We start from the raw sequence: 25303 nt of genomic DNA, 5'->3' as shown, positions 1-25303 counted from the left end.
AGCTGAGACATTGCATGGAAACAATTGTTTTCCCTTCAGACATTATTAGAAGAGTGATGAGCTTAACCTTTACCAATCCACTTCATTCCCATAGAGACTGAGAAAGATATTCACAGCAACTTTAGCAAAGCCTGTGTTTCACATCAGTGTAGCTTGGACTCAATTCAAAACTCAGAGAAACAAAAAGTTACAAAAAAAAAAAAAAAAAGTGCACAACCTTGTTACTAGAGAACAAGTTTTTGTTTGTTTATCATACAAGTTCAATACACTTGATTACTGATTTTTTTCAGGTTTTTAGTCTTCTAGAAACAAGTACTGGTGGTTTTCAAAGAAACATTATCATCAGATGTCTTTACAAGGAGTGCACAGCATAGGATAAAGATACTGAAAACTCTAATTTCCTAGTTATCATTTGAGTAACTCTATTATACAATAAAAGCTCCTTTCTCATTTAAAGGCTGATTCTTTACTATTTTTCATGTTACACAAGCCTTTCTAAAATGGAAGCAATCTATGACACTGACAATTCTATTCTGCCTGAACAGAAGGTAAATAAAAAAAAAAAAACAACAACAAAAAAACAGGCCCAAGCAACTGAAAAACCAAAATCCTTGATCTTCCCCAAACCATGAAAAAACTGGCTGCATCTCCTAACACTAACCACAAACCTGCTAAAAGCAATATTAAAGGCAGCTCCCTTAGTAAGCGGTTTTATCTACGTTTTGCATCTTGCAGAATCAGTTCTCTAAACTGCACATACACAAGCATGTTATAAAACTATGTATTTTAGACAACTAAAATGATTCTAAACTGAAAGATAGTAGATTTAGACTGGATATTAGAAAGGACTTCTTTACTTTGAGGGTGGTGAGACACTGGAACAGGTTGTCCAGAGACTGTGGGTGCTCTCATCCTGAACATGTTTAAGGCCAGGCTGGATGGGACTTCGAGCAACCCGGTCTAGAGGGACGTGCCCCTGCCTATAGCAGGGGGGTTGGAACGAGATGATCTTAAAGGTTCCTTCCAACCCAAACCACTCCATGGATTCCTGGCTCTCCACTGGTACTGGTATTAATGGAAATTCTACTAATATTGCAGCAAATTAATAGAATCTGTATTAAAAACACTAGCAATAAAATGGCACAGTTGTATGAAACACACTGGAGTCCTTAAATTTTTTAATGACATATTACAATGCCACTTTGTTTACACTGTAATTTAAGTTTGCTACAGCAACAACAGCACATGGATTTCTTTGTTTTTAAACTTTACACATAAATTGAAGTAATTTTGTATATTAGTTTTACAGAAGCTTTTTGGTGGCTCTCTACACCCGAGATTAGAATATTTTATCTTTTCTTAATCAAATTCTACACCTTTACAACTGCCTTTTACAGTATCGGTACCTTTTCCTCCATTTTCCACAACTGAAATGCAGGAAAAAAGCATGACCTAAGTAAGGAAGAATCTTGTTCTGCACTACAAAGCTCATCTGTGAGCTCTGAGAAGTCCTAGTACTCCAACCACACAAATGGCATCATCAAATTCCAAGCAACACAAAAACAGATTTATTAAAAAAATAAAAAAATTTAAAAAATTACTAGAATTGTAGAAATCAAGAGGAAATTACCAGAAAGCAATTAGAATTACAGACTTCCTTTTGCTTTCCATAATGCTTTCTAGAAAATTTGTTTAGAAACAGAAAATCTCAAGTTATGTACTAATTATTAAATTTAAGTTGGTGAACAAAGGAGAGGATCTTCAAAACTTCAGTTAAGTTTTGTCTATCTGCCTAAGAAAGAAATTAATTCAGCTTATGAATCTGAGCATATCGAACATTTACCAGGAAAAATGGAGAAATTTATAATATGGACACAAGAAGAAATCCTCCATTAGCAGATTTCTCACAATCCGCAGAGTACCCTCATCTAGCTCTATGCCAGGAAATTCAATGTTTTTTTTTTTCTTCTACTATTTTTAAATATCTTCAATCCGTCTTCAGGAAAAGTAACATTTACATTTGTGATAGATCTTATTATCTCCAACATAGTTTCAGCTCACTGAGAAATTCAGGTAATAACTTTGGTCTGTAAGATCTTCGTGCAATACGTATATATATAGATAGATAGATAGATAGATAGATATACACGTATATACAAATGCCTTTCATCTATATATGGATGAATCAAAATTTACAGGTGTGATGTATGTTACCAGATGACAAGAAAACATCTGACAGTACTGGAACACAATAGTAAAGCCAAACAAGTTGAAAGAAATACTGCAATCAGTAATAAAAAAACAATTCAAACTTTGCTCTAAGCAGATAAAAACTGTGCCATATATTATAAAAATTACTGAATATAAAGAGACATCAATTATCTGACCTGACCCAGAAAGAGTTTAGTTTCCATTTGAAAGAACAACTACTTATTTAGTTATCTTGCAAAAGTAAATCTCGGAATGGGAATCAACAGAAAACCATCAGGCAAACAGATTATAACAACCAATTTTTAAGTCAAGCACTGATCACCCAGTTTATGGGGAAGGGTGATACAAAATACAATTCAGCTATGTTGGTTCCAGCTTATAAGCATCAAGACAAGTAGAAAGCAGAATATAAACAGTTACTGTTCAAAGCAAGAACAATAATCAGATCTATCAACATTAAGAAAAAGGTACAACTCTTATAAGATAAGGCGTATTTTAACTTGAAAGTTTTTTTGATCATGAAAGTTACAAGAATGGACTCCTTTCCCAACCAAATCCCTCTGTCAGCTGTATAAGGTAAGTCTACTTCAACTCTAAATGTGGTCAATTGTAGAAAACTGGATACAATTTTTTCGAGTTGATTCTGAAATAAAACAGCACCCAACAGTACCTCCATCCTGTGCTGTTCTTCTAGCATAGCATAGGAAGATCACAGGAAGATTACCCTAGGGCTGTGAAAGGCCTAAATAAGCATCCTGCTTGGGGATTCTTTACACAAACAAGGCTGATGAAACAATCTCTACATTCTCTCTGACCTGAATCAATTCTCCAAGCTTAGTATTATGTTAATAAATTGGTGAGTTTGTATTTATTGCAGGGAAGATTAAAAGGTTCACGAGTCTAGTATTTTGTAGCCTAAATTTTGTGTGTTTCATTATTATGGCATATTGCAAAGTGGTAATGCACATTATTTATGAACAAGACTGCAAATTCAGCTCAACTTTTTCTACAAATAATTTGTACCACAGCATTAATAAAAATTTCTAAAGTGACCACTGAACAGAATTTCCATTGCAAATACTGTTCCATATCTTAGCCCTGTCAAACTTCCGCCATTTTAAAATACTTCTCTATCATGTCACACTTTTCTTTCTCCTCACCCCTATACCACAAACATACAAGTAAACAAAATGGGCTGGCTGACCGCACTGTTACATGAGGAAGACAAAAATCCCTTGAAATGCAATCCACAAAGTGCATTAAGGGGAGGAGGAAACATTCCTCTGGATAATTTTGATATGCTATTCACTCGGAAATACATCAAAAATATTAAATTTATTATTTTAATATTGAATACTGAAGATATTTGCTTGGCTTTGTGCCAATACTTAAACAGACACAAAAACGCCAAGACACTTCAGATATAAGTTCTGCTTCCCCTTCAATCCCAGCAACATCAAGCGAATCAGAAAGGTTTATGAAATAAAAAAATAAAAATTAATTTTTAAAAAATGTTAATGGAATATGATGGACTGGTCTTAATTTTTCTATTACTAAGTATGAGGCTCAGTAACGAAAGCTTCCTCATCAGCATATCTCAATCACATTCCCTATATCTTTCTAAATTTAGGTAATACAATCTTCTGCTGAAACTTGGTTAGATCAAGACTTCTGACAAATTTTTGTTGTTGCTGTCTCAAAAAAGAAGAAAAAAAAAAAAAAACAAGATAAAAAAAAATACCTACACAACAAAACCTGACATTAAAAAGGTTGAGATACCAGTAATCACAATCTGAGAAAATTCATGACCGCTATCAACAATGACCTCAGTTGGTCATCCAAATATTATACTGTTATATGCCATTCTAAGAGCACTAAAACCTGACCATGTCAAATTGGTTTGCTGTACTTATTCCTGTACAAATATGTAGGTTGTATATGTGTTATATCGTTAATTTTACTTCAAACTGATTAGTCCTGACTTAAACTGAGGAGATGCCAATTGCATAAAATAAAACAGTATTACAGAGGGATAAATGGTAACAAGTTCTAATAATGTTTTTCTAAAAGAAAGCATATGAAATTAAGTTTGCAGAGCAAACCTATCATTACCTCTTTTAATAACACCAATACAGATACTACAGCTGCAAATTAAATGAGCAAAAAACAGTTACTAGATAATGAATCTAAAACATAAAGTGGTAATGAAGGAATTCTTATTCCTAGATTGACAGCTCATTATTGGAATATAATGGCCTTTTTCAGTTCACTTAGTGACAGAGGGATGTCAACTTTAAATGGCAAATGAGGCTGCATATGAAAGCAATTTCAGGTATGCCTATGTGAAAGTTTCATAATGTTTTCCCCAGCCTTTTCTGCTCCCCACCCAACTTGCTATTCCCCTCTTCACCTCTATGTAATACAATCCTAGTTCTAACAGCTAAAAATCGTATGTATACAACCATTCAACTCTGATAGATGGTGAACCTTTAGCTTAAGGAGTATGTGGAAAGAAATGAATCTAGACCATGGAAAGCTTTGTCTGATTTCTGAGAAAAAAAGTTAGTTCAGAATACACAACATCCTGGCTGAGATGCAAACAAAACTTTCCTAGTAAAAACATATAGCCAAGCTAGTTTCTAATATTCCAATCAAAAGACAAAAGTGCATGAGGGCAAATGAAACCAATTCACAGTATAACAGGCTACCATTACTAGGCTACACTTTTGTTTGGGTACCAGCAGTAAGAAACAATTGATAAAAGGGAAAAAAAAAAAAAGTCTTCTGAGACCAACGATAAATAACTCTGCAGGCACAAAGCCACACACACCTGTTGCCATGTGGCTTTTTGCAAAAGCCACACTGCTTGTTGGGCACCCAAACATGTCTGCTTTCACTAGCAGGGGCATGCTCCAAGCCTTCCCTTTTAACAGTAGAAATGTTATCTGGAATGAACAACGGGGGTTCATCAAGTGAAAGACTTTTGCTACTTCTTCTCTGGCGAGGCTGAAGATTCTTATCAGTTCTTTTTGATTTGTTTTTTTCTTTATCATCTTCCTTCAGATGTTCTACCATAGCGGCATCTTTTGCCTCTAGCTCTTCCTTTGTAGAACTATTTGTTTTTAGCACAGAAGCAAACTGGTGTTTCTGGGCTTGCTTTTGACCAAGATTTGAAATATGTCCTGGTATTGGATGCCCAGAGTGGTGGGTATCTTTAGAACTGCTTTGAGTAGATTTCTCAATTGCTTTCTGAATTGATGACTTATGCACAAGCCCAGAAGCCTGGACTCGGGGTATTTTCTTCAGCATTGTATTACCCTGCTTTTTTACCGAGGCTGATGTAAGACGACTCTTTGTTTTCAAAGCCAGATCAGTTTGTTTCTTCCTAATTTTAACAGGGTTATTTGGATGCTGATGACTTTCTTGTTCTTCTGCATTCCGTTTGAGACTTGCTGAAGATGAACTGTGAAGACCTGAAACAGTAGAATCAGCTCTTGTTCTTGAATGCTTCACATCCTGTTGCGTTGTACTTGATTTCTGTTCAGCACCCACAGTCATATCTTGCTTATTTTCTACTACAGATTTACTATGCCGAGGTTTCATGTTCTTTTCACATTTTGATGGAATGTTAATTTGTTTATCATCAACCTGAAATTTTAATGTGTCAGAGTCTTCTACTGTAGTACTGTTGATCTGTTGCTGTACATTTCGGCTTGTATGGTCAAGAACAGTGCTTTCTAAAATGCTATTTCCTGGGTCAACAGAAGTAAACTCTTCACTTTTCAAGTCTTTATTATCAAACTCTGTACTGTCCAGTAATTTCTCTGCTGAAGTTACAGTTTTCTCCAGTCCCTTGCCATCATCCACAGCCTCTGTTACACATTCTTTTACTGACAATCTATTTTCATCTGGGAGTTCCACACTGCAGGAACCCAATCTACATTCAACCCCATCTTCTACAGAGCCAGACAAATTTGAAAAGGTCTCATAAATTTCACTCTGATTCACACAAACACTAGACAGATCATTAGTTTTTCCAGTTTGCCCACTTTGCTCTTCTGTTATCTTCTCCAATTCCACTGTTTTATTTTCAGCCTTTTCTTCTGAAGAAGCTTCAGAGCCCATTGAATCATTCACATCATTTGCTTCATCATTAAGTACAGTAATTTCAGTATCTGCAGGACAAACTGAATCAACATTCCCAGACTCAGCCCTTGCAGCAATCTCTGATATTTCCTTTGTTTCTTTAGGAAGAGTACAAGATCCTGCAGAATTAGAACTTAACTCTTGGGATGTTTCCTCAACTTTTGCCTGCTCAAGGGGTTCGGACTTCACTTCATTTACCTCTTCAGGACTAGGAATACTTTTTGTACTCTGGGAAGCTGCTACTGTTCCTTCTGTCTGTCCTGATCTCCTTGTACTACGCCTAACTTCTTTAGGCTGTTCCACTTTCAGGGGTGTGGCAACATCTGCCTCTTTAGCTGGACTTTTGTCTTGCTGTTTCTGTCCTGTTTTGGTGGCAGATCCACTTTTCACAGATGATTTCTTGGCACTAGCTACGGGTGCAATATTTGAACGCTTGGCCAGTGTGCTCTGTCGCAAACTCCGGACTGGCTCTACGAAGGCAAAAAGAAAACAACTTTACTGTATACTGCTATTTGCAAACACAAGAATAACCTAGAACAGAAATGATTTAGCCTTACTTATAATACCAGGCACGAAGGGAACTCAAGTTTAGCGAAACAACTAAGTTTTAATACATTAAACAAAAACACAACAGTTTGAATCTAAGCATTTCATTACTCTAACAGCTGCTAAAATTGCAAATAGCATATGAAAAAAACTTCTGATGAACCTCTGATGAAAAAGAATCAAAACCCACTACTTTTCTAGCACTGACCTTTATCTACTCTAAATAAAAATGACGTCTAGATAATATTGTGATTAGAAGTATAGCTGTAATGTTTAGAAGGTTTTTAGAAAGCACAATAAACGAATCTGAAAGTTAGTAACAGCCTCACTTGATGACATCTTTACAAATTTTAAGCAATCATCAATTTCACTATGTTTTTAAAAAGGCATATATTCACCAGCTTTGTAACAGACTCTTCCTTAAATTACCATTTTTCTATCAATTAATTTCATCTTTTTAACTCAGAGTACGCTATGGAGGAAGAAGTAGGGCTGTCAATAACTCCACCAGCTGAATAAGTTCAAAAAATCCCTAATCATAAACATTTGGCATAATCACAAATCATTACCATAAGCAAAATCATGCAGAATTTAAGTATGTAATTGAAGTAAGTATTAAGCATGCTGAGATGTCTGTATGAAAGATTACTATTTTAACTTAATTTAAAACAAAAAGAATACACAAAAATAACAGAATTAAAATTTTTAATCCAAAATAAATAGCCATGCTAGTTTAATTTTCTAATATTGTTTGAAAATATAACAGTTTTATTAAAGAACCACACTGATTTATGTATATATACACCCTACTGATACCAAATTCTAGCTACAGTGTACGAAAAACAGCCTGTACTCTAACTCACATGATCAAATATTAAGCTTCATTTATCATCTATAAACATTAGGAAGGGATTATAAAAATTTAGTTGACCTTGAATGTGCAAAAACATGCATAACCTATTGAATGACCACCTTGTGCCATTAAACGTGGTGATTTCCTAGGTGATGCAACTGATGTTTCTTCCAGACGGCTCCTCAAATTCCGGCTGGGTACAGATAACTCATCTTCATCAATAGCATCATTACCACTCTCTTTAACTCCTTCTTCATCCATAATATCATCAAGACCAATAACTGAGGGGAAAAAGAAAACAAAAAAGAAAAAACCAAGATAGAGCCTAAAACTTAAAATGAACAAAATGTGTTGCAGCTGTAGGGCTAAGCAAAGTAGTGAAAGAGACAGGGAAAAATAAGTAAAAAGCCATTTAAAACAAACAAAAGGGAAAAAAAATGAAGATAGGCAAGACAAAATATTCCCATGTGAGGCAGTTTTAGTGTAGAAGAAACTATGACCCAATGCTTAAAATTTCTGCAGATAGTCCTCATAGCTTTCTGGTGGACTCACATTTTTATTGTTTTTTATGCCACAGGAAGGTCCCCAGTTTTAATAGGATCAGCTGTCCCTCATTGCTCCTTTTCATTTAAGAAAAGGTGAAGAAAGATAAACAGTAGAAAAAGCTGATCCAGAAGAACAATGGACTTCAAAAACCAGAGTTTTCTCATGAGATACAATTTCGAAACTGCAAGTCCCACCCACATCACACATCTCCACCTACAACCCATTTTTGGAAGGGTATTGAGTGCAGCATGCACAAGTCTCCCAGCCAGAGTTAGAGAACATTGTCCAATTCCTATCCTCCACTAACCTGAGAAGGATCCCAGAGGTTGCTCTTGAAAATAGGTTTCCTAAGAGGCAGTCAGGCCACTGTACCAGCCATTCTCCTCACCTTCTCTAAGTCTGGTTCTGCAATGGTAGCCTCTCCTATCCCAAGATCCTATGTGTGATTAATGAATCCTGGTCCCTGTAGGATGCGAAATTTGTGAGATCAAGCCAAAGACTGAAGCAATTTTATAAAAACACATAGAAGAGTCTTACAAACACAACACAAGACTCTAAGCAAGTTACCCTATTCCTTACTATCCAGGCACTTAGGCAGAAGAATTTTAAAGGCAAAACTTAAACAACAGAAATAAGCTAATTTTTTTTAATCAGTTGCTGACTTAAGGTTGCTTAGATTTAATGCATTTATCGTAGAAATCAAAAAAGCAAGAAACTAATAGAAAAGTTAGAATTTTCAGATTGCCTCTGAAACTCTGAATTTCTGCTTTAAAAGCCCTCATGAAGCCACTGCAATAATGAGCATTAAGAACAAACAAATCAAAAAAAAAAGAGGTTGTAAAAGATTGCTAAAAGCCAAGCACTAATGAATAACCAGGCCTGTCAAGACTGTCATTCAACCCACAGGTACATGACAGGATGAACTAACAAAGATTTTTTTTCCAAGTTCAAAAATTAGGAAGTTTTTAAATAGCCTTTTAAATTAAGGCTGAATTTGGCACCTGGTGAACTGCATTCTGGACCTCTGCAATTAGAAAGCTGTCAGGAGCTGAAAGCTAGAAGTTTCTTTAGCTGACAAATTACTGTCACTCATTTAATTTTAACCATCTTATTTAGTTACTGCATTGTATTACCTCTGCTTAGAGGAAAAGCATATTTCTGAAAATTACTGGCAACTCTTTTCAAGCCACGCAGCTATCTTATGCATACACACAGATATCACACAAGCTGCACAGGACTGATAAAGCTAGTGTTACTCTACCCAACCACATGTTCTTTAATTACTTATTTACTATAAGCTACACACTGGGGAAAATGTGACACTGACTGCCCTGTCAGACTTTATTTTCTCCTTAATATCTGTCTTGGACAACAGCCAGCATTAGGAAACTGAACAAGATGGATCCTAACTCAGGCTACCCGTTCTTGTGTTCTGAAAGATTACATTCCTTCAACAGCACAACACTTTGGCATCTGTTGTTTTATTAGAACAATATTCCTACAAAACTATAGAATCACAGAATCATTAGCCTTGGAAGGGACCTTTAAAGGTCATCTAGTTCAACTTCCCTGCAATTAACCAGGACACCCACAGTTAGATCAGGTTGCCCAGAGCCTGATCCAGCCCTGCCTCAAAAGTCTCCAAGGACAGGGAGCGAGCATGGGGAAGAGACCACCCTCATCTCCTTCTGACCCTTTAATGCAGAACTACACTAATACTGAAGATAATGTGACAAATAAGGACTATTCAGAAAACTTCTGGAACAGTTCTAGAACAGATTTCACAGCTCATTAAAGCATCAGATTTTACATGCTCTTATACAAGTTAATCTAATTAAACACCCTTCTTCATTAACACAAGGGATAAATTCAGATTACTATTGACAGTTTGAAATATTAGAATGAAAATATTTTCATACTTACAAGACTCTGTGCTGTAGCTTTAATTTTATGGAGTGAATTTGAAGCACAGAATCTTGTTTATTTCAAACCACCTGAGCTACAACTCAGTTACTACAGCCACGCGAGGTGGGATGAGGAGCACTCAACACAGAACCCTGCTGGGAAAGGAAAAAATGACAAAGAATAGTAACAGATACAGGGGAGATGAGAAAATTGAATTATGACAGGGAAGACGAGGCAGAGATACAGATTTGGAAAAAGGAAACCAACCAACGCAGATACAGACAGAAAGAGATTATCTTATTAATAAATAACTAGAGATTATCTTAGTAATAAGCATCTACAGAAATGAAGAAAGAGGTATAAGCGATAGAAAATCAAGTAGGAAGAAGGAAAAATAAGAAAAAAATCATATCAGAACAGAAAAGGTGTACACTAGCATACAACTGAAGAAGCTGCAAAGAAGGAAAAAAAGGGTCATAGTCAATATACATATATATATATACACTGGAAGAAATACCACTATCACCTTAATATTTTGAGTGTCTCTGTTACTTGCAAAGTGTTTATATTTCCAACATACTCTGCTGTGCCATCTTTTCATGTGTTTGACACTAATAGAATAGCATATTAAAAATATTTGCAAATTTAAGTAAATTTTGCATGTGTTAAAACAAAACTGTGATAAATTCTTCACCAATGTATAATTGAGGCAAACAGGCCTTACTTGATGTAGGAAGGCAAGAGAAAGAGAATACGTAAAATATCAGCAAGATCTTTGAAATTATTATTCTCAGCCAAAATTAGACAGAAATATTCAAATTTTTGACACATTTTTGACAAGGTTAAGTTTCAAGTATAGAACTGGAGTTCTTATTTTGAGGATATAAGGTCTGTTTTTTGCTTAGCTAATCACATTGAATAATGTTCCACTATTCCTGCTTTGTACTGTTGCCAAAGATTCAACTCCTCTCCCTGTTCCAAGGAAAGAAGTAAACTCTGCAGAAGGACCAACAGTGTGGAAAACTGACAGTTCATTACCTACCCCCCCAAAAAAATAAAAACACAAAAAAAAAAAAACCACAAAAAAAAACATGCAAAACATCTTCAAAATTCTCAATCTGACACCAATGCAGCAAACTCAATTTTACAAAGAAAGGTTACTACCTTGGTCACAAGACACTGTGTAGCTTAGAGGAAGGAAGGTAAAAAGGTAAAAATATTGAAACTGTAACTCATTTTGGGTTGCAATCTAGAAGTTACATTCAAAATTACTTTATATGTAAGGAAGAAAAAAAAAAAGGATGTATGTTTCATTTTAGAGAAAACAGCCTGAAGTATCTAAAACATCCAGCCAATTTTATTAAAAAGTATTTGTAATCAGAACAATCATTTTGACACCAAACATTTAGTATGTGATCACAGTTTTAGCAGAGGTAATGCCTTCAACAGTACTCATGAACACACAGGCTAAAGCTAGAAAGAACAGACTGCACCTGGAGCAAACCTTTTCCAAGTAGCAATCCAGAGGGACAAGAAAAAAGTGCTATAGCTCCCAACAGCCTCTGCACGCTCTTGTATAGGGCCAGTCTTCCACATAATTTATTAGAAATACTTCTGTGATAAACATACTTATAAAACACACTAGTTAAAAGTTTGATTCTATTATGAAATCCAGAAACATCTCTGAATGTTAGGCAATTCAAATCCCATTCATCCTACTACACGTGTAATACATAATACATCAAACTACTCCAGTGAGTGATATCCTGAAAAACTACAGAGTTACAAGAGCTAGAAATGTCCATTTGGTATGAATGCTGCCTATTTAGTTTCATTATGCATACATATTATATATGTATGCACACACAGCCATACTCAATTCAACAACACAAGATGAAAATCGCCATTCTGCGGCTGTTGATTGCAAGTCAACATCTTTGGAGACGAGTGGCAAATCACTGCATTACTTGCAATGAATGAAACCATACAATCTCTACTACAAGTGTTTTCAGTCTGATCTCACAAGGTCATAAAATTAGTGGATAAATTTCCATATATCTTACAGCAAGAAATAACAGAACAAAACCTATCACTACGCTATCAAACAAGAGTGAAAAAGAAGGTGTTGCTCTGAAGAGAAATGTCATACCCCAAGCTTCATATTTTCCACTTCTGATTAAAGAAAAATGATAAGAAGGAAACACAATTTAAAACAAAACCAAAACTACCACATCACACACACACATAGTACTCAAACATGAAACACAGGTGGGAGCTATTCCACATAATTTATCTGCATTGATTATTTCATTTTTGGGAGAACCAACATTCTGCCATACAGATGATCAGAACCAGAAACACACCTACAAGTACCCTACACACAATGCTTTGAGTGTTTCATTTCACTCTTGAAAGCCTCACTTCATCAAATTCTGTCTCTTAACAGGCAAAGACAGCAGTTTGTCAACTTCTACTATGACACTGGGTCTTACTGCTAAAACCTATTTCAATAGGTCACAATAAGCAACTTTCATTACTACAAAGTTCCCAAGAACTGCAGTGAGGTCTAAGATTTGCCAATGGTCTGTACCTTGATTACTGAAATAAAAATCTTCCCAAGTGTGCTACAGAAGCAGAAATCTGCTTTGTTTAATCCCACAAACCAGCAACCTAACTACATCTTCACTGTTTAGCACTCACTTTTCAGACACATCCTGAAAGGATTTCAGCATAACAAATGCTGATTTGATCCATGCCGTTTCTATCTTACAAAAAGTAATGAAAAATTACTTCCATCTCTACTCAAAGTCACTAGCAGACCTGGAAACAATCTTTTCTTCTTCAAACACTAATCATTCAATCAACGTTGAACAAGACAACCCCATCCCATTACTTTGTGGCAACTAAACAGCAAGCTCAGAGTAGATTAAGATCAATAATGTCATCTAATTGAACAAAAAAATTAGATCCGACACAAACTGGATTTAGGACAAGGCACTGGCAAAGTTCCTCCTATCAAGACACAAGCAAAAGATATCTATTCACATCCCCTTTGGTATTTGTCAGTGCTGACTACGATGCTAATACTCTTCCCGTAAGAATCACATATAATCCAATCTATAGAACAGCTTGAACATTTTCTGTGGAAATGCCTCTAACAAGCAGCAATTGGAAATTAAACTTAAAAATCAAAGCAGCTCTGTTTCATAGACAAGTACTTAAATTGTTTAGGGGTTGTACAGCTAAGATGCTATCAGCATCCATTACATACAGGAAAATCACCACCTTGAAAAGAGCTCAGCAGTAAAAGAAAGCTCACTCCAGGTGAATGATATGCAATGTAAACACAAAAGCTGAGCAAGACTGGTGCAGTGTTGGCAAGCAATCACTTTGTATTAGGCCTGTAAATAATGCTTATCAAGGACTGATGTCAACTCATCAGCAAGCAAAAGGGCAGTACACTGACCCATAACCGAGACTAGCAGAAAAATGGTTATTACAAATCTGTTAAGTAGTTACACAGGCCTGACACCTGCCCTTCTCAAAGCTCCTTTCACAGAAATGTACTCAAATTCAGCTTTAAAGATACAGGATCATAGAATCACCTAAATTGGAAAGCACCTTCAAGATTACCATGTCCAACCATCAACCTGACCTACCAAGTCCCATCAATAAACAATAAAATAAACAAATAATAAGCATAATATAATTATAATAAACAATGTCCCTTAATGCCATGTCCACATGTCTCTTAAATATCCTCCAGATATGAGGACTCCACCACTTTCAGCCATGTTTTCAGTTTTGATTCCCTGCAGACTAAAATAGTAGCCGCAATTAATTGAGTTAGTTCACTTATTTAAATGAATAGAAAGCTTAAAAATTATTTAAACATCTGCAGTATTAATTATTCCACTGCTGATCTCTTTTAGGAGAAATATTTAACTAGTGTACCACAAGCCCTCAGATATCTCCCCATAACTTCTAAAACATCCAGCTGTATCCTGACTGAATGAAACAAAAATTAAAAGCCAGTCAAATTTACAAAATGATGGCAGAGATATGTTTTTTCCTGGTTTCATGTTGGCATGAGAGAGGAGAATTGGTTCAGCTGCACATTAAAACTGATAAAATGCATTTTACCTTTAGGTTAAAGACAAAAGAGTGTAAGGATATCAACTATTACAAGAGCAAACAAAAATATTAAAGACGGCCTCAAATCACATTGTACTAAAGCAGTAAAAGAACAAAAGTCTTCTTTTGTTTCTGTACCTCACTGGGTCACTGCTTCAATCAGTAACAACTTTTATTTAGGCAAATTAATCTCTAAGCCATAACAGGACTCCATCTAATGAAGGTGAGAATTTAGTCTGTTAGTAGAAACAGAATATATTATGCTAGGAATACATCAAGATTTTCAGAAATAGTTCATAAAAGTTAATAGAAAAAAAGTCAGTGTGATCAGTTCTCTGCACTAATCTACAACACTTTTTGGCAATGGCAATGAATCAAAAAAAAAAAAATTCAAAACTTGTAGTCAAATTAATAAAAAAACCTATTTACAACATCCATAATTTTAGAATATAATTTTCTCCCAACTCTTCTCCAAAGTTAGAATAGTTTTCTCCAGTCTCTCAAAACTGCTCCATAACTCCCAACATGATTTTTATTTAAAACTTTGTTCTAATGTGTTTCCAAATCAGGTGTTTCCGAACAATAACCAATAGTATTACTGTTCCAATGTTTTGCTTCGAGACAACCAAAGCACAACACGCACTCAGTATCAACTGAGAAGTAGAACTTCCAGTCCTGACAAAGTAACCCTGACATTAGAGAAGCAATCTAGTTCACCTCAAACACTCCTATTGCCCATCCCAAACTGTCAAATTTTTGAAAACACCTAGCAACTCCACGAGGCACAGTTGTTATGCTAAACAAATCACAATTTTAATTGGGAATAATTTACACATACTCAAGTCAAAGCCCAAATTACTTTTGTCTCAGACCAGATTAAAAAGAACCGCATGTTGTACATGCCAAGCATGTAAACAGCACAACAAAAGCGGCAGGGAAGAGAGAGAAATCCCAAGTTGTTATTTCTACATTGCGGAAAAAGGATTGGCACTGAAGTATTACTGTATTTAAAACTGTAATCTTAAAAAATTATAAGATTTACCTGTTGAACAAGGCATCTGGAAATTGGGATCATTGCTATCCAAAACAGGCAAACAGAACTGCGCACTTGCAGATCCTAGCATAGGATCCTTATCGCTGAGCATGTTCTTCAGCGAATCCTCTAAGACATTCTGACTTGTACTAAAGTCCTCACAGATTTCATTCTCCAGGTTGGATCCTAGAAATAGGGCATCATCTAAGTGTTCAGTAGGAATTAAATGGTTAAATGTATCAACTATATCCATGAAGAGTCCTGTGTGTCTTTCAGCCCTATAGAAAGACAAGAAAAATATCATAAGAAAATAAGCTACAAATTGTAAAACACCTAAGAAACTAGTAAATTCTTTCTGCTGTTTTCAGAACTCCTAAGGTATTCTGGAATTATTTGAAAAATTAAAAAAATAAAAATCCGCTTATGGCTTATTATGGCTCACTGCATACCTAAAATCATTTCTCTTTCTAGCAATCTCAAAAAGAAGCTGCATGCTAAGCTACTAATAGCTGCTTCATCAACATCAAAGTGCTGCCACTTCCACAGAGTGCTTCTAACACGGTTTATGCAAAACATCTTTCTAGTTGTCTCAGCCTTAAAGAACTGGGGTGCAGGGGGTGGTGTGGAACCTGGTTAGTATTCTGCATGTGCACATCTTTGTTCCTCTGTAAATACAAAGTCACAGTCAGCTTCTGCCAACATCAGTGAAGCTGAGAAAGCTCAGGAGCAAAGACCAGGGCCCAACGCTGAGAAATTACATTCCCACTCACACAGGAACTAGCAAGTACTTCAAAGCAAGTAACTATTTTTAAGTAGTGGAGTCTTCACCCTACTATTTTTTCACTTATTGTTATATTCAAGGTTACAAAGGTTTTACACGAAAATGTAACCCCGATCAAGTACATGAGAATTCTGTCAGATGGCCTCAGAAAGGCAAGAATTGCTTTACAAACTTTAGTTTTGAAAAAGTTCAGGTGAGACCTAAATAGCTTCAATCAAAGATTGTACCTACAATTTACAAGAAGCAATTCTCAATTTCCTGTATCAGTTCTTAGCAACATAGCAAAGATGTCACTGTTTCAACAGAGATTCAACTGATAAAAATGGACAACTACATGATAGAAAGATGTCATCAAAATGCTTCTTCGAAAGTTCAGCATAACCACGTACTCTGAGTGCAGATTAATCATTATAGTAAATATGGTGATCTTAGGACATAAGGGAGATGGAGTAGTGTCTGGCAATATCTAGAAAGCCTGAGAGACCAGTTTTGGCACATACAAAGCTGTCCAGGCTTCTGGAAACAGGAAAAGGGCACATTCTCTCCCACACTTTCCTTTATCAGCCACCTTCACCCACACAGCAGGATTTGATTTTTTGCATGAAGGCATTAATTAAAGGAAAAGCAGAGAAGTGAGATTTACAGTTTGTGGTGCTTGAATTAGTTGCTAGATTCCTATTCTAGGAAACTGCCACAAAATATGAGTCTACTTATGCTCACTACAACAGTAAGTATTCCTTCTTTTACATGCATACTAACTGAGTTACTTCCATTTTAGTGATCAAGGGGGCAATCTAAGACGTAGACGTACCTGTCTTGCTAACATTTTAAAACTATTTTAAAAATGTATTTAATATCACAAGTTCACAAAAACCACATGTGAGCATGAAAAATACCTTTTTTTATTAAAAACATGACAGACTTTCTTCATTCCCTCATAAGGCAGAAAACAACTGTTAGGTGTAGCATGATGCCCCTGCAGAGCATAGTGCCTTTTCATACACTAAGCATGACAAAAACAGCCTAATGCACAACATCCTACAGGCCAACCAGGCAGCCAAAAGGAAAATTCATGCCAAATCAGGTGCATTTACATAATAAAGTAGCAGTTTTACAACAAGAATGCTGCAATTTGAAAATTCCCTACACCAAAAAATACATTTTTTATTAAGCAGTGCATCTATGCATGCAGCATGTCAACAAGAGTCTACAGCAATCCATAGGCTTCTACAGAGTTCATAAAATGATTTCCAAGTTTGGCAACAAGCAAAGCTAATTGCAGCTGAGGAGGTGCTGTGCTGTACTGTATGATCTACTCTATTATGCAACAAAGCTACAACAATTTGATACTACACAGAGTGAACTGAAGAGCTGGAGCTGCTCCAAGTAGGAAAATAATTATAATAGCCACAACTGGAACTTTAAAACTCCCTCCTGTAATGACATGTGTTTGTTTTGTATGCGTGTGTGTTTTGCTTTTAAACACTTGCATCATACAAGCATGTGAGTAAGAAACACATGATAAAATGATGGCAAACTTAGCCACCAGCAAGCACCAATGACACTCACAAATTACTGTAAGAAATCTTTTCTACCTAAAATTAAATATGAAGGAGAGACACATACAATGTTTGCCTGTTTTCCCTTCTACATTTATATAATATACTCATTCAAAAACTTCTGTTATCAAGGTGGTGTTGTCTACTTCATTAATAGCAAGTTCCACATAACAAAAGCTCTGGTAGAACTGCAGCCCCTGCTACCAAAAACGGCTGCTGACAAACTAATCTTTCTCTTCAACTACCTGATAAGAGGCAGAGGGGAGACTACCTACAGTACTGCAGAACCACCATGCACCTACTCAGAACACTAAATGCACTGCAAAATAATTGTCAAAACATCTACAATGTAATGGCCACAGTCATCTTCAGTAACACCTAGCTAATTACAGAGAGAATTCAAGAAAAATGTTATCAAAAAGTCTGTTTCTGGAGTATGATTCTATGATTAAGTATAAGTTCTAGCCAAGTGTTGCAGTAAATCATCACTGCAAGTTTACAATCACAGTGGTTTCACATAGAAGTCCCACCACAACCAAATCTAGTAAGATTAAAAAACTGACGTTCTTCAATGCTAAGATAGTTAGAGAAGCATGCCAGCAAAGCACATGAACAAAGTAAGGCAACATTTTGATTCCAAGACGCTAATGTTCGATTCTTTGCATAATTTGCACCATACCAAGTTTCGAAAAAGTATTTCTATGACTACTACATCAATCATCATGTGAGGTGTAGAACCTGGAGGGACTGACAAAAAAAGACAAAAAAATCTTCGTGCTAGACAAGATTTTAAAAACACTTTTAAAAATTTCTTCCCTCTTCTGCACAGATTGCATTTTATATTTAAGCATATAAAGTTCCTGTATGTTTAATAATTGTCTCTTTAAAATGAAGTCCGGCTTATGAAGTCCACAGAATTTAAGACATTAGAAAAATACTGTAGTTCTATTAAAAAATAGTAATGATTGCCTGAGGTTTGGACAGCCAGGAAAAACATCTGAAAAACAAACCAAAGAAAGGAAAAAAGCTCACTCTTCCTAGTCAGGATACTCTGCATTCTAAACGCTGGAGATCCCACCTACGTAACTGATCTACTTGACTCAGTAAGTCTGAAGCTGCTGAAGACAGCATAGTGCCATTATAATTCTTTCCATTTCATTTATCTACATTCCTGAATAGACTTTCTTTTCAATTCACTGAATTAGGCTGATGCTTCTAAAAGGTTTTCTAAATCTAGCTATTGACTGGACTGATGTTAGAAACACAACAATGTTGAAAGCAAGCGACTTGGCCTGCTGTCCTGTAAGTGCTTTCCATCAGCTTACACACACCAAATAACCAGAGCAAGACTGGTCTAAACAGCAGCTAACGAACTCCACAGAAGTCTCAAATGACATTCATTTCCTCAAGCCGTAGTATTAAAAGCACTGGTCAGAAAAGTGTATAAATGGAACATAGCTATTTGGATAAACTGTTTCTTAGAGATCAAAACATACGCAAAAAGCTGACACTGCATCATCAGTCAGCCATAAATTATAAGAACAGCCTCCCAACAGGATAGAAAGAAACTGCATCTGAACTGACATGGAGTTAGCTAACTGCACACGGGGTTTAGGCAATCTTCTCCTGAGTGTTTTTGTAAATACCATACCTAAAAAGAGCACTCAGCACACCAGACACTTCTTCACTCCACAGAGGTAACAAACCACCTCAAGTGCCCCTGATATCCTAATACTTGTAACTCACCCATCAACCAGCATCACCTGCTGAGCACCGGCAAGTTTTACTCTTACTCTCCTACTTCCATGTATACAAAACCTTAATGTTTAAGGTTACCACTGCCTAGATGAAAATTAATGCTAAGCTGCCATGCATCCATGTTTTCAGCATTAGAAGCTGTATTTAGTCTTACAATGCTTACAGCTAACACAGCACCAAAAGCCACAAGTGAGAGACTCATGTTCTCTACAGTAGAACAGGTTCTAGCCAACAGAGCTCGCAACCTAAACACATCATGGGATAAAGACGGAAATCAGTATTAGGCAATATGTCAGTGGCAGAGCCAGTAACTAAATTGGATTTTACAGCTCCCACACCAATCTGTTCTTACTCTGGTTCATACTGTCTCAAATCCCATCATAGAGGGCAGTCTTCAAAAAATAAAAGAAATGACAAAATGCTTTTCACAGGATGAGAAGATTTGATTTATGAACACCTGAGTTCAGATTTACTACAGAAAATGTCAGTGCTCTTTATCAAAAACAAAACAAACAAGAAAACTGATAAATCAAACAAAACTCAGAATATGGTTTGCTAAGCTTTGGCCTTTGAGAATAATCAGATTTTATCTAATTTACCAACCTCTCATCAAACAGGACACCATCAAAGATATGTCTAACAGCAACATGCAGTCAAAAGGAGTATTTGAAACATCAGGATTGTGTACAGCAGGTACACTGATAAAGCTGGATGCCAAAAACATCATCCCATAAGTATCTCTATGTCTCCTGTTCTCTTTCAGTGACTAAGAAGTAAAATAAATTTCAAACAATGGTTTAAGATAAAAGACAAAGAAATGCAAAAAAGATAGAAAAATATTTTCCTAATTATACAAGATGAAATTATATCACACAAAATAAAATTAACAGACCTTCTTTCAACAGACTAACCACTCTTCAAATAAAATGTTTTTTCACTTCAGCTGTTAGCAGAGGAATTAAGTGTTACACTAGAAGTTGTGTTCTGTCACAAGAACAACTTAATGCTGGGATATCCTCCATATGTCATAAAGCAGACCTCTCTCCTTTGCTGGACCATCCCCTCCGTGAATACTGTTGAATCTCACAAAGATAACAAAGAAGGATTATACTTTTTATATCACTCACAGACACATTATAGATCTCTATATAACACTAGAATTTATAAGCCCGCTAAGAAGAAATATTCCCCTGAAAATAAAAAAGCCTAAGACAGATTACTTTTCACAGAATCACAGAACTGTAGGAGTTGGAAGGGACCTCCAAAGGACTCCTTTTCCATAACTGCTATACTCTTCCACTCCCCACCCCCCCCCCCCCCCCCCCCCTTAAATTCCTCAATAATTGCTTTATCATAGAATCACAGAACAGTTTGGGTTGGAAATGACCTCAAGGATCATCAAGTTCCAACTCTCCTGCCGCAGGCAGAGTTGTCAGCCATTAGATCAAATACTAGATTGGGTTGCCCAGAGCCCTATTCAACCTGGCCTTAAACACCTCCAGGGACAGGGCATCCACAGTCTCCCTCAGCAACCTGTTCCAGCACCTCACCACTCTCAATGAAAAGTTTTCCCCTGACATCTAATCTAAATCTCCCCTCTTTCAGTTTAAAACTATTCCCCCTTGTTTTATCACTATCCACCCGTGTAAAAAGTTGACTTCCCTCTTGCTTATGAACTCCCTTTAAACATTGGAAGACCGTAACAAGGTCTCCTCACAGCCTTCTCCTTTCTAGAATGAACAAGACCAGTTCCTTTAGTTTGTCTTCACAGGAGAGGTGCTACAGCCCTTTTGACTATCTTTGTGGCCCTTCTCTCTCCCCCAAAGTTCCACATCTTTCCTGTGCTGGGGGCCTCAGACCTGGACCCAGCACTTCAGATAGGGCCTCAAAAGGGCAGAGTAGAGGTTGACAGTCACCTCCCTCACCCGGCTGGCCAGCCCTCTTCTGATGGAGCCTGGGATACCATTGGCCTTCCAGGCAGCAAGCATGCACTGCTGGCTCAAGTTCAGTTTTTCATCAACCAGGACACCCCTAAGTCCTTCTCAGCAGGACTACTCTCAAGGAGTTCTTCTCCCAGTTTGAATACATATATGGGATTACCTTGACCCAAGTGTAAAACCTGTTGAATCTCATTAGGTTCACAAGGGCCCACTTTTCAACTTTATCAAGATGACCAAGGTAGTTTAAGTTTGAACACTGCCTAAGTGTTAAGCTTTGTAATACGTTACATTGACTGCTTGTCAGTTGTCCCAGATAGAGCAACTTCATTCCTAACACTTGTTGAATTTCTCACTCTCTCTGATATGATTCATTTGGAAAAGCACCCAAGAATTAGGATTTTCAGAAATAGATGCTCAGTGGTGAAACCTTGGGAGATTTTCCATGGCAATATAACACCCTCTATGAGATCACACTGATATCATTCAGATGCATGTCACAAGCTGCCCATATTTCTCATTTTGCTGTTATATAATGAACACTCATATCCTCTTCACTGCACTTTGTCATTTCTACTTCCAAATACTATCTTTTAAAAGTATTCTCTTAGTCATAAAAGGTATCTGACATGACAGGCAAGATAATAAAAGATTATTATTTCCTAGAAATAATTTCTTTCTTAAAATTTTTGTGATTTGGATTCAATAATACTTACATTGTTCAGGGAAAATTAAATTTAAAAAACTGAAGACTTTCAGAAAGTTAACAGCTAACATTATTCCATGTATCATACATACGCTCAGCCCTTCACACATGAACAAAATTTACTCCATTTAAGAGTAGAGTCAAGCACTCCAAAGAGGTCACAGAAGTACAGCAGACTTATTAAACAGTTCTTCGAGCTTTAGTTTTCTCAGAAACAACTTAAGAACCAATTCTACACTGTGACAACTATACTGAATTATATCTAGTTCAACATGACTTGGAGTTCTAGATGCCCTTCTCAGCTCATTAAAATTCATGAGGGTTAACAAATGTAACATACTTGCAAAAAACAAATGGTTGAATAACAGACAATGATAGTTAAAAAATAGCTAAATGTTTTGATTATAAGAATTTCAAAGCAGAACTGAAATTAGAAGAAAAATCTTTGTAGTGAAGCAAAAAGAGAGCTGACCACAGTTCTGTTGCAAGCTACAAACTATGCATAAAGACCATTCAAGCTAAACTACCTCAAGAAATACAAAGCACAGTATGTCTAGATCTCCCTCACTGGATGTTCCCCAAACTTTAACAGATTAATTTATTAAGCACAATTAATGTGAATTAGTACTGTTAAAGAAAAGCCATATTCACAATTATCACATATTATCCTATCGTATTTCCTCAGTTTTGTGATGTTAGTACCAAATGTAAACATATAGACACATAATGGAGTAACAGCCATCTAAAAGACAACGCTGCCACAAGAATTTGTACACTGAGCCTGCTGTCATTTCATGCTCCTGCATTCCCTTAACCATTTTCATGCTCCATTCCTCACACTATTTCTTTTAATTCACCCTACAGTGAGCAGCGTTCCTCTCCCAGTCACAGAACTGTAGGAGTTGGAAGGGACTGCTGAGGATCACCTAGTCCAAGCCCGCCACTAAAGCAGGTTCTCTAGAACAGGTCACACAGGAAAGCATCCAATTGTGTTCAGTTGCTCATTGCACGGCTATGTCTCCACTATACAGACTATACTGAAGGAATGCGTGTTAACCTGAGTGATAGCTCTCCTAATATACGATGCATATTAGGTATCCACACTCCAGCACTAGAAAGGAAGCATGGACACACTGCCCCTGGAAAGCCATACCACTCAAAATCAGGATCCAGAAATGCCACCAGGCTACAGCCTCCCCCATGCACCCCAGATGACCATATTTTGTGCCACGCTTCCTACAGCGAGTACTGTACACAAGAGTTAAACACGGGAATTGTTGATGAGGCTAAGTATGAGGAATGGGAGGAGGAGCCCGCAGCAGGTCAGACCAATAGCAGAGGCACAGCTGGTTCTAAACTGGCGTTTGTTTGCCAGGTTTGCGTGGGGCAAGAAGGCAGCAGAGGTGAAAACAGGCAAGAGCAGCGAAGGGTGAAGGCTTCGCCCACGTGGGGCAGCGCATGGTGGGCAGGAGCACGACAGGGGGCACGGGCCGGTCCCCGGGGCAGACAAGCAGTCCGCCGCATGCGCGGGCAGCCAGGCCGGGCCGTACAGTACCGCGGAGCCCGGCCCCGGCCGGCCAAAGGCCCGCGGCCTCCACAAGGTCATCGCCGACGGAGCGGGGCCAGGAGCTCCCACCAGGCCTGCGGGCCGCCTCCGCGGGGCAGGAAGGCCGCCTCCGCGCCCGGCCCGCGCTCCGTCCGTACGACGGAAGCAGGCCGCGGCCCGCCCGGCCCCAGCCGCGACTCCGGGCCCCGCCAACGGGCCGAGCGCGCCTTCACCACACCGGGCCTCGTCCGTCCGCCACGCCCCGGGACAGCGGGGCGAGGCCGCGCGGCGCTGCCCTCTCTCCCTCGCCCTGCCGCGGCCACTTACCCTGCTCCGCCGCCTGGCGCTGCCCCGGCTGCCGCGGTGAAGGAAGAGAGGGCGGCCTGCGGGAGCGGGGCTCCCCCTGCCGCGGCTGGTTCCGTCCCGGCCTGGCGCGGCTGGCTGGCTGGGCTGGGCAGGGCTGGCGGTGTCGGCCGCGCGCCCGCTCCCCGTAAGCGCGCCCCCGCGGCGTCAGGCGAGCGGCGCCGCGCCGGGCCCGGCCGCTCACGTGATGGTGCTGTTTACGGGGAGGCGGTGCCACGCTGCGCAGGCGCCGGGCGGAACTGGCCCGAGCGGGTGGGAAGGGCGCGTGTGCTGCGTGCCGTCTGCCTGCAGCGAGGTAATGGCGCTCCTCAGGGTATCGGCGCTGATTCGCGCCCGGTCACTCCCGTTGGAGCTAGAATGGCTCCCGCTTCGCAACCCCGGGGCCACCACGAGACGGACTGCGGCGTTGCGGCGGCCGTGGAAGGCCTGCGGGGGCACGTTCTGCCTCTTTTGCTTTCTGGTCGATTTGTGCGTGTGCGTCGTGCCAGAGTGGGCCTCCGCACACAGAATTACAGAATCACAGAATGGCCAGAGTTGGAAGGGACTTCAAGGATCATGAATCTCCAACCCCCCTGCCACGTGCAGGGCCACCAACCTCCTCCCCATTTAATGCTAGGCCAGGCTGCCCAGGGCCCCATCCAGTCTGGCCTTGAACACCTCCAGGGGCAGGGCATCCACAACCACTCTGGCAGCCTGTTCCAGCACCTGAAGAGATTTGTGCACCGTGTAACGCTGCCTGAACAAATAACCTTTTTTTTCCTTCTTCTAGTTTTCATTATAATGACTTAAATGCAGCATACTTACCAACAGCACTGCTACAGGGCATGCTTTCAGCTGCTGCATGGGTTAGTTGCAATGAGGCAAACACCTTCATTGCAAAGCATGGTTTTTAACCTAGATGTCTCTCTCCGTCCTTCTTAGATCATATTTATGTACGTCATATCACTACAAGTTGATTTTTCAAATTATCCATGTGTGCTTTTCCAGTTTCAGAAATTCTCTCTCCAAGGCAGGGGTCTGATACAAAGAATAGTGCTACATTACAATGGCATAGTACTGGGCTACTGAGTTTATGGCACTAACTTCTCCACAGGCTTTCAACAAGGTGCTAATACTTTGATATATTATTAAGATTATAGTAAGGTATGAAATTACTGTCTGAAGTGAAACTCCCTTTACCACATCTGCATTGCACAGATTTTCCTATTGATTGCATTACTTTAGATGGAAGCACCATCAAAGCATCTCTAGCAATCTGATCACTGCTCATTGCCACACT

The 25303-nt window shown here is 38.4% G+C and overlaps 1 protein-coding gene across 6 annotated transcripts in view; it reads right to left on the bottom strand.

Moving 5' to 3' along the window:
- PHF3 (PHD finger protein 3) overlaps positions 1-24064 on the bottom strand; it is a 46703-nt gene extending 22639 nt beyond the window's left edge. The window contains exons 1-4 of one of the 6 annotated variants that reach the window (XM_042829480.1): positions 23989-24061; positions 15384-15652; positions 7876-8037; positions 5042-6827 (exon numbers count right to left, since the gene is read on the bottom strand). In XM_042829480.1, the coding sequence (XP_042685414.1) occupies positions 5042-6827; positions 7876-8037; positions 15384-15627 (2192 nt within the window). In that variant the 5' untranslated portion in view covers positions 15628-15652; positions 23989-24061. Of the gene's footprint in view, positions 1-5041; positions 6828-7875; positions 8038-8609; positions 8766-10225; positions 10349-15383; positions 15653-23988 lie in introns of those variants that run through there. The other 5 variants (XM_042829505.1, XM_042829489.1, XM_042829513.1 and 2 more) reach the window with 5 other exon arrangements.
- Positions 24065-25303: the final 1239 nt, after the last annotated feature.

This window comes from Centrocercus urophasianus, unplaced genomic scaffold (assembly GCF_019232065.1).
Source record: "Centrocercus urophasianus isolate 14NV4802_14NV808 unplaced genomic scaffold, USGS_Curo_1.0 seq_10, whole genome shotgun sequence".
Lineage (NCBI taxonomy): Eukaryota > Metazoa > Chordata > Aves > Galliformes > Phasianidae > Centrocercus > Centrocercus urophasianus.
The sequence above is the reverse complement of the archived record's forward strand: the minus strand, read 5'-3'. Positions and strand labels throughout refer to the sequence as shown.